This window comes from Chiloscyllium punctatum, chromosome 1 (assembly GCF_047496795.1).
Source record: "Chiloscyllium punctatum isolate Juve2018m chromosome 1, sChiPun1.3, whole genome shotgun sequence".
Lineage (NCBI taxonomy): Eukaryota > Metazoa > Chordata > Chondrichthyes > Orectolobiformes > Hemiscylliidae > Chiloscyllium > Chiloscyllium punctatum.
In genome coordinates, this window is record NC_092739.1 from 99,328,017 (window position 1) to 99,338,873 (window position 10,857).

The 10,857-nt window shown below is 34.2% G+C and overlaps 1 protein-coding gene across 3 annotated transcripts in view; it reads left to right on the top strand.

Moving 5' to 3' along the window:
* The window catches only part of LOC140477681 (ADP-ribosylation factor-like protein 15), a 291,815-nt gene extending 283,313 nt beyond the window's left edge, over window positions 1–8,502 (top strand). For all 3 annotated transcript variants that reach the window (XM_072571623.1, XM_072571621.1, XM_072571622.1), the window contains exon 5: window positions 6,669–8,502. In XM_072571623.1, coding sequence (XP_072427724.1) covers window positions 6,669–6,827 — 159 coding nt within the window. In that variant the 3' untranslated portion in view covers window positions 6,828–8,502. The remainder of the gene's footprint in view (window positions 1–6,668) is intronic.
* The last annotated feature ends 2,355 nt before the right edge of the window (window positions 8,503–10,857 follow it).

Sequence of the window (10,857 nt, forward strand, 5' to 3'; positions counted from 1 at the left end):
TGGGGACGACAAACACGAGGGGACACAACTTTAAAGTGAGGGGAGATAGGTATAAGACAGATGTCAGAGGTAGTTTCTTTAATCAGAGAGTAGTAAGGGTATGGAATGCTTTGCCTGCATCGGTATTAGATTCACCAAGTTTAAGTGCATTTAAGTCGTCATTGGACAGGCAAATGAACGTACATGGAATAGTGTAGGTGGGATGGGCTTCAGATTAGTATGACGGGGCGGCGCAACATTGAGGGCCGAAGGGCCGGTACTGCACTGTAATGTTCTATAATTACATTGATTTTAATTTTACAAAACTCCCTTGATTCAGGGGTAGCTCCATTACATTATTGGTAGCTCCATTCTTTACAGATAATAAATATGACACCTTAATTCAAAAATGGAGTGAGACAGTGAGCAGCAAGGAATAAATCCGTTATCTTAACACCTGTCTTAGGGAAAATGTTGGCTATTATTAAAGGAGTTACAGCAGGACACTTGAATATATTCAAGGTAATTGGATAGAATTGACATGGTTTAATGAGATGGAAATCATCTATTGAAGATCTTTTGAAGAGTTAAAATATGCTGTGGATGAAGAGAAACCATTGGCTACATTGTACTTAAATTTACAGAAGGCATTGATAAGGCGCCACCACAAAGGTTACTGTGAGAGGAAAAAAGCTTATGATGTAGAGGGTAGCATATTTGCATGAATGGAATATTAGCTGGCTAACAGGAAGCTGATTAGGCAAAACTATCTTTTTCAGTTTAGTGATGAGTGGTGTATCACTAGGTCAGTGCTGAGACTTCAACTGTTTGTAGTAAATTTAAATGACTTAAATAGGTAAGAGAAATTGTGAAGACAGCATAAAGTTACAAAAAGTTATAAAGAGGTCAGGTGATTGGACAAAGATCTGGTAAATGGAGTATAATATGGGAGAATGTGAAATTGTCAATTTTTGCAGTAACATTTAAAAACATATTATCTAATGGTGAGAGATTGCAGAGCTTTGACATGCAATGGAGGTCCAGGTATCCTCGTGCATGAATCAAGAGTTAGTGTGCTCTTACAGAGGGAAATTGGATACCAAGGGAAATGATATTATGTTTCAGTTATACAGAATACTAATGAGACTTCATCTGGAGTACACTGCACAAATTTGTCTCATTGTGTAAGGAAAGATAAATCTGTTTGAGCTAGTTCAGTGAAGATTTACTTTGCTAATACTTGAAGTAGGTTGGTTATCTTCTGAGGAATAGATGGACAGGTTGCACTTGTCATCTGAAGTTTAGAAAAGTAAGAGGTGGCTTGGCTGAAACATCCAAGATCCCAAGGAGACTTGACAAGCTGGATGTGAAAGGATGTTTCATTTTATGGGGGAATCCAGTACTAAGGTAGCAGCTTAAGTATAGAGGTCACCCATTTAAAATCTAGATGAGGTAAAATTTTTGCAGCTGTCATCCTGAAAGGTGGCAGTTAGATTCTTATTGTCAAGGGGGTGAAATGTTATTACAGGTGGGTGTGAATGTGATTAGAAGTCACGAGCAGATCAATCATGATTGTATTGAATGGCAGAGCCACCTCAAGGAGTTGAATGGTGTATTTCAACTCCTAATTCAAATGTTTGTATGTATCAGCAAATTTGACAAACTTGCTCCCTTCAGTCAAGTAGTCCACAAGGTTCTCTAAGTTGTTGCATCTATTGTAATTTAAATTAAATGTGATATTTTTGTGAATAGTTTTGGAATACTATGCTGAGAAATATTGACAAGATTAGGTCATTTAACAATTTAGAAACAAGTTGCCATTCATTTATTGGTGGTGAGCCAACAATTGTTTGATATGTGAGTATGTTGGAAATAGAAGTGTATGACAGCTATCAATCGGAATTAGGTGAGAACTGGAAAGAATTTAAAAGTGAAAGTTGTTATAATGGAAAGCTTGATGAATTTTGATATTTATGACCATTTGTTTTTTTTTGTCTTTAAAACAGGGAATGAAAATCAGCCTGAACTTCTGGTGAAGTTCATTGATCTTGTAAATCAATGTATTTTTATTTTGAATTTCATGAAGTTGAAGTAATATGAAACATTAACTGTAGCCTTGGGTCAAGACACAAACAAGTGTAGTATACTAGAGATTGACATGACGTGCAGAAGGCTTTATGCCACAAGTGGAAATCCCTAGGCTCTTTGAAACTTTGGGCATCCCAGAGGCATCCAGCAGGATGTTGTTGCAGTCCTCCAATTTTTTTAATCAAGAACATAATGCTGCCTGTATCAATTATTTTTATTAATTCAGTCTTGAGGGCAAGGAAAATGAGTAGCATCAAATTAAGAATGAATCCATCGCAAAACAATTGTTCAAGATTGTTTAGAGTTTCTGTTTTGCTTCAACCCAGATAGTGGTACATAACTTGGAAATAGTCACTAGATCAAGTTCTGTCAAAGAAAATGAGATCACCACAAGTAGAATAAATGTAATGATATAACATAAATTTGAGGACCGCTGTTTAACCTGTGTTTGTAGAGTTGCCTATTTGATTATCTGCTCACGTTGAAAGTTTTAACTCATGACATCTTCCCCATGTCTTGTTAAGGCATCAAGTAGCAGGAGAGTTCCAGATTGGCCAGAGTTGAATTAGTTGATCGTATCCAAATTGCTAGGAAGATTGATTGATCTCCCTAGTTCAAGAAATGGATAATTAGCCAATGTTCGCACTCCTCAGTAGAAGCTTTGGTATTTCAAAGTCTCTTTGTCAATTGAAGACAAGATAAATATCCTCTGTATTTCCTTGAATTGAATGGCCTTCCACAAAATACCAACTTTTTGGCGGCTTTGAGAGCTTTATAGATACCTACTGTACTCTAGGCAGAAGAGACAAAAATTAAGAATAGGCATGAGATGTGTAGCAAAATTATTTGCTTGATGATCAGCAATTTTAACATAATCATATTTCATAACATTGCAGGAGCTTGACGTTATGCTGCCTGTAAAAGTTTTGAAATCAATTTGAATATTTATGTAAGCAATCATTAAAAAGTGCATGCAGATTGTAATTGTTTCAGCTGTAGTGTGCATCAAACAACGAGCGCACTAGTTAATGTTACCTCAATCATCCAATCTAATTCCCTGATCTCTGTGATTCAGTCTCAAAGCAACAGTCTTCCCTACTGCTGACAAGTATGAATGAGTAAGCAGCAAAACACAATTTTTACTGTGAATCAGTTAATAGTTCTGCACCATACTTTATTGATAAACCACAAAGCCACAATGATTGGGAAGTGTGTAATGAGGATACAATTGTTTTTCATGTTTAAGATGATGTGGACTCATCTGAATTGTATGTTAAATGCTTTGATTAAAATGAGCTTGCACTCTTACTTTTAACTGATAAGTATGTAAATGAAATTTGAGTGTACACAATGACAAAGTTTGTTTTGGATTTAGGGTATTATCTTTTGCTACTGTACTGGAATTCTCAAAACCCTCAAGGCAGAATTTGGTTGGGCCAATGTATCAAAGCAGTACCTTGGCTGTGTATAGTGTCTGTGCATATAGATACTTTTTGAATTTACTATCTACCAGCTGAAGAGTTGGAATGTCTACAGTGGAATTATATGCTTCAAATATTCTGTAAGCAGATGATCTTAGGTTATTTTGGCTATCTGATGGGATCATTTAAAGGAAATTACACTGTTGTCTGCAATTTATAGCATGCTTTCTCAAAATTTGGAGAGAATAGTCACTGCATTGATGAAGTGATATAATGTGTTCTAATACCATTTATGTCACATCTTATTTTGTGTGCTGATACCATAAAAGCTATGAGTGAGCTGCAGGGGTTTTTCCACATAGTTCAATCTCATTTTGAGGTAGACAGGGACAAGTGAAAGGAACATTTTTGAAGGATAATCTTGTAAAGAAGATAGTATAAAAGTTCACTATAGATTGTTTCTAACCAACAAAAAGGTCTGACATCAGTGTAAGCAATTTGTGGGAAAAATGTTTTCTTTGCTAGTGCCTTTTTTGCCTAGAAAATATAGAGAAATGTTCCGATTCAGTCAGTACAAAATAAATCAGTGAACTGATTGGCATTTTTTTTAATCTAGTGGTACATTCTTTCAGAAAATGTCTTCTGCTACTGAGTAACTTTATAATAATGTTGGTGTAGACAACACTGTAAAATGCCTCCTTTCTCATCACATGAGAGATGCACAGAAAGGATTACTAACTATAATTGTGCTTATTAGCAGTGCAAACAGAAAGTCAAATTGCTAAAGAAAAACCTCCTAACTGGAATGGTCTGAACAAAAACACGTTAAGTTGACTATATTTTGAGTGATGATTGGAAGTATATCAAGACTGTACTAGACTCTTGGGTTCGAATTACTATATAAACTGTTTGACGTCATCCAAATCCCTCAAGTATGGTACAGATTTGTAACCCACTGCCAGCTGTTTATTTTCCATGTACACTTCCCAGATGGTGAACTGACCTTTCTGATTTTTCAATGAGAAACAAAATATGCAGATAACGCAAAACACGTGTTGCATTAGTTTGTTAGAGCAACCACAATTAGTTGTTTGTCTGTAAACAAGATGCTTTATTATGTTTCATATATTGAATATTTAGTGCTACTGAATTTCCAAAGTCTAATTTCTTAGATTATTATGGAACCAGGGACTTTCATTATGTGGAGTGAAATGGGGATTGTTTTCCTTGGAGCAGAGAAGGTTGAAAGGAGATTTGATAGAGGTATTCAAAAGTTTGAAAGTTTGCCTTGAGAAAATGATCCATTTTTATTGGAAACAGTGTTTGTAGCTAAAGGACGCTACAAACGTCCTTTGGATAATTGATTCAATAACTAAATGAAAAAGATTTACAGGGCAATGGGGGCAGAACAATAAAATGTGACAAATTTAATAACTCTACCAGGTTGACAAATGCATAATAGGCCAAATGATGCTTCTTTTACATTTGAACATACAAAGTAGGAGCAGAAGTAGACCATTTGGCTTCTCCAGTCAGCTCAACCATTCAATAAGATCATGGCTGATGCTTCTGTTTTGAATGCCACTTTTGCATCTATCTCCACTCACACTTTGATTCTTTGATGATGAATTAGAATTGAATGGAATTTGACTGCTAGTGATATCCGTAGAGAAACAGTTTGGTAGATTAAAACTGATACAAATCCTTGGTTCATAAATGGTTGCCCCATTTATTAAAAAAATCATGATCTTCTGATTCAAGAAGCAGTACTTTCTGAACTACATAGTCCATGTTGTTTTCAATCTATGACTTGATTTATAAAATAATGCATTCTAAAATAACGCAACTTTTTTTGAAGTCCTGTGCAGCTGTAAGTCTTCCTGTAATCAACATGCATTGGAAAATAAGATATCAGATAATAAATGTTCAAATATACAGGACATTTTTTTTTGAGACTTACAATTTTGTTGACTCTAAACAGTATATTTTGAATTATCCAATATTTAAGATATTAAATTTGAAAATCTGGGAGAGATTAAAACAGGGCAGCACCATATGTCTAATTTGGTTTCTATTAAAATAAGTGTGAAATATTGTTGCTATGGGAGAAGTACACTGTTGCCACTAAGTGAAGCGCTAACTGAAGCCATCCCATATGGGAACAGGAGGAATAGTCATTGATGAATGTTGTCATTCCTGAGTAGTTTGCTGAAGAGAAATTCTAGCAATGGCAGAAGATCAGATTGCCGAAAAGAAGCACGTGGCCTGGTGAAATATATGCAAAATAAATTACTTAAAAGCAATATTTTTCAAAACACCCAGTTAATGGACTTTCATTGAGACATTGCTGTGTATGAGAATGAAATAAAACAGTAGGTGCTGGAAGCTGGAAAAACTCAGCAGGTTTGGCAGTATCTGTGGAGAAACAGCAGAGTTAACGTTTCAAGTAAAAGAAGTCCAGTTCTGAAGAAGGGAAATGGAACTCAGTAAGTTAATGAAATATTCAAATACACCTTAAAGAGACTTCAGCGGTTGAAGGGTTAAATAAGCCACTCATTAAAAGTCTGACTAGATGTTTCTGGTATTTCTAAACATTCTTCTTTGTTTCCAGGTACGCATCAGTTTTTCTGAATTTAATTTGTTTGAGAATTCTATGCTAAGAATGTCAATGCCATTCTTAATTTAACGTGCACTCTAGTTAATGAGCACAGTTGGATGTTTTAATAAGAAAATGTTGTCAAATTTGATGAGCTTTTACTTCAGTTGTAAATGTGTTGGTCAATAAAATCCTAAAAGAGAAGTGTGCTAATCTGGATATTAATTTTTCAAAATAATCAGCACAGCACAACATAACAGCGGTGAACAATAAGCCATGATACTTTGCAGGATACCTGAAATGTGCATATGATATAATTTAACTGCTAGCAACATAAATAATGTTCAGTAAAAATGTGATTTGCCATGAATACTTGTTCAGTATAACACTTTCACACTGTTGTTGCATCTACATTATTTACAATGTAATAAACCAGCAATGGCTAATCTTGAAATTGACAATGATCTCATGCTTGTGTTCTATTATCACATTTAATCTCATCTGTCATTGTAAAATTGTCCAATAGCAATTTGGTATGTAGACCATAATAAATGAGTTACCTAAAATGCTTCTTTTTTTTTCAGATTAAGAAATATTTTGAACTGGAACCACTCGCAAGGGGTCAGCAATGGATCCTTCAGCCTTGTTCTGTAGAGAACATGGATGCTGTAAGAGAAGGCTTCAGTCAGTTTATAAGCTTGCTTGAAGAAATTGATCAAGAGCACATTCCAGGAAGAATATGAAATCTGCACTGACTGTTGTTTAGATCACTGAAATGAAAACATTTCTGAAATCCTTCCACACTATCAAAACTTTGTAGTATTCAAATAACATTGTTGAAACTTCATTTTAAATAATTGTTTTATACGATCCAATTCTTACATATTGAAACAAATAATTTTGAAACAGAACTAAAATATCCAGAATCAAATGAAATATGAAATCAATTTAAATTTAAATCTGTGAAAAGTACTGTTCAGTTTTCTACTACTTTTGCCATTTTACTGTATTTGCATGATACTTCAGTATGTAATCATTTATGCTACCATAATGGTGGGAATTTTGAAAATGATGATCAATGATGACTGTAATCTGTGTTGCTGAACTAACTTGTATGCTGTCAGAAGTGGTCTACAATGATGGGCAGATATGGAGTTTTGCACTTTGCTTCTGATTTCTGTAAGTTATTAGTGTGCACAATGCAAAGAAACTGACCAGTAACCATTGTGAGAGCGCATTTGTAAATCATCTGAACAGAAAAGAAACTTTTGCTATTGTAAATCCCAATCATGACTTGTACATGATTTGAAACTTGGTGTTAATGACTGTTGAATCTTTGAAATTATGCCAGACAAATTTAAAAGCTCCCTATAAAAGAGAAAACAAAACAAGTCATCGGCACTGTGTTTATATATGTATATTACTGTCTTCATCTAACACTGCTCTTGAAAGAGCACAAGTTTTGATAGCATGTCTGTTCTACAGTCCATAGACAAAATAGCATGCTTTTGCTTGAATTTATTTAAGGATATTTTTGAAAGAAAACATTTGTCTTTAATCTTTCATTCATTTAATCAAAGCTGAAAATTAGATAATTTGTTTGATAATGAAGTCTTATTTCTCGTATTACTGTGCAATCAAATGAATGCAGTTTGGATAAAAAAGAACAGTGCTAATTTTGTCTTAAATTTTAACATTTTAAATGAAATGTATTATTCTAAGAATTTGAGAGTTCTAAAACATTAAGTATTGAAGAAACTGTGGTAGATGTTGCTCAAGCCATCTGTCAAATTACTTTGTGTGTGTGTGTGTGTGTTTTGTGAATGTATGCATCAGCCTTGCACTCCTTCTCAAACCTGGGACTGTCTGCAACTCTTCAGTAAACAGAATGAAAACACTATCAATCAATACTCACCAGCAGCTGTTCCTGACAAGCCTCTGTCTGACGCCTAATGCCTTCCAACTGTCGGCATAGTTCCCTCCCCGGCTACTGTCACCATCTCTCTCCGACTATTCGTTTTCACATTGTCTCTTCGCTTGCAGTTTAAGAATTTCAGATGGTGTTCTTAGATTCTTCTGTTGGAATTTGTATTTTTGTATCTCTTCAGTGTGTATTTGTTGCATGTTTTGCTGTGCATACTGTAAAGCTGCATTTATCCATATGTATACCTCTATTTTATAGTAGGCTTGCTGCATTCATTGTATTTATAGAAATTTTAGAAATTTTTATACACTAGTAGGACATAGCTGCTTTTTTAAGTCTGTGAAATCATCCATATTTTTAAATTTTGTATCTTTGTTACTGATAATGTTACTTGTTTAACTGGCACATAGCCTATCTTTGTACTGAAAATACAGCTACTGTATTTAGCAGGTAACTAACCAGTAAAGCCAAATAAATCAGAGATTATTCTCAGATTTTTGCTGTTCATTAATAACAATAAAGGTTACTGCTGAATAGAAGTGGCTTGTTAATATTCCCAAGGGACAGTTACAGACTCCGCTTTAGTTGCCAATTCAATAGTAAATAAGGAAGGTGAATTGTTACTACTTCAATTATAACTTTTCCTTTGACAAGAGGTGAAGATCATGGACAAGCGCATGCACACTTGAAGAAACAGACGCCCACTACTGAACTAATTTTGACTTGTTGTACGTGGGCTCTTAGGGTTTTATTTAACCATTTGGTGACTGAAGTCATATATAACTAAGGCAAAATACAACTGATACTTGAAATCAGAAATAAAAAAAGAAAATGCTGGAAATACTCAACAGGTCTGGTAGATTCAGGGAAGAGAGAAATTGATTTAATGTTTCAGGTCTGTGACCATTCATCAGAACAAAATTTAAAATTGGGAAGAGAATAAGTTTTGACTGATTCATTTGCTTGAAACGTATTTGTGATAAGTGAAATTACATTATGCAGTTGGGCACAACACAGCATAATGAAAATTGTCTTAGTGTCTCATTGTGTTGGTGGTGGTATTTGGAATTTGTTAAAAGCAGTCAGGTATGGATTCCTGCTTTATACTTTATCTATTATTACAGCTAAAGAAAATTCTTTTTAAGTCCTCTCTAACCTCAAGTTCTTTTATACTTCAAAGAAGCTGCTCATGCTGAATTATTGACCATGGCATGGGGTGTTATTTGCCCCCTACCATTTTTGGTTGTTGAAGACACCATGTGGGAAGCCATAGTGCAGTAGAATGCACAATTAATCTGACACCTTAAGGAGTTCCTGATTTCAATTGTATCATTATGGAGAGAAACAAAGAAATTTTCCAGAATTAGTAGAGAAAATAGGGAAAGGACTAATATACTCTTGTCTTAATTGACTAAATTCTAGTACTTCAGAGTGTACTGGGGTAGATCCTGAGTTGTATTCTTTGAATAGGTATTTAACCTTGGGGAATATTTTAAGAAAGAAAAAGTGATATCTTTCAAGTGCCACAGCAATATATTTGTATACTGTAAATTCTGTGTTAATACTCATCCGTTTTATGCTGTCTGAATGTTTAAAATATATAGATGAATAGAAAATTCAGCCGTATATGAAAATAGAATCTCAGCAGCAGTTTAGTCAATATGTAAAAGGGAGGTTAAGTTGATGTTTTTGTTTTAATCCTTAATCAAACACCAATAATATGAAGTGTCAAGCTGCTATTTTCATTTAGATTTGTTGAATATGTGGTTTTTATAATTTTTTTCCCCACAATGGTTATGCCCTCAAATATTTTAACATGTAAAAATAATGAAACTGTGACACAGTTTGCTTGCAATCATATTTAACTGTTTCAGCTGTTAAATGCTTAAAATGCACATTTATTGTAAGCCACTCCAATTGCAAATTAAAGCTGTACTGCAGATCAGTGTAGGTATGACCTGCTAAACAGAATCACAACTGCCTATGATGTGTGACCAATTTTATCTTCGCTGCTAAATAACCTGGTTTTCATGTACTCCTTTATTGTGTGATTGTTTAAAATAAACCTTCTGGAAGAAGTAAATACAGTCTGTATGCTCAATAACTCTGATGTATTACAATATTAATTTGATGAAATTAGAATCATGTGAACTTAGTAGATTCTTAATTATCCTCAGAATAACATCACTGTGACCGTTTGTGTTATACCTTTATCATATATAGGTCATTCTGTTTTTTTTTCGCTGCTTCATTAGCATAGTACCTGATGTCCAAAGCCTATATAAAATGAAAATGCTACATTAGGAGTCTGTTGGAAACCTTCAAGATTAACTTGAGAGTAAATCATACAGTAGAAATATTGTTCTAAATCTTCATTTGGAACTCTTTTCATTAAAATCTTTTTGAAAAAAAGGTTGCTCATTGTTTTTATTTTAAATTCCTATTTTGCAGAGAGAGTTGTGTTGCTGAGTCTTTTCATCTTGCATTCATCAGAACAAATGCAAAAATACCAAAATTCAAATCACAACAATGTATACCACAAGTGAAAAGAGTGCTTATTAATTTTACTGTGATATGCACTTTCAATGTGAGTAAATTGTTGAATTCCCACATTTAAATATTTAATTGATCAATATTGGGTGAGAATAAAAATGAGTTTGATGGATGTAATAAAAATGTAACATATGTCTAGTCAAGCTGACTGATAAGAAAGCATAATAGGACATAGAAAAGTACAGCACAGAATAGGCCCTTCGCCCTACGATGTTGTGCCGAAGATTATTCCTAATCTAAAATAAAATAACCTAACCTACGCATCCCTCCATGTGCATGTCCAGCAGTCGCTTAAA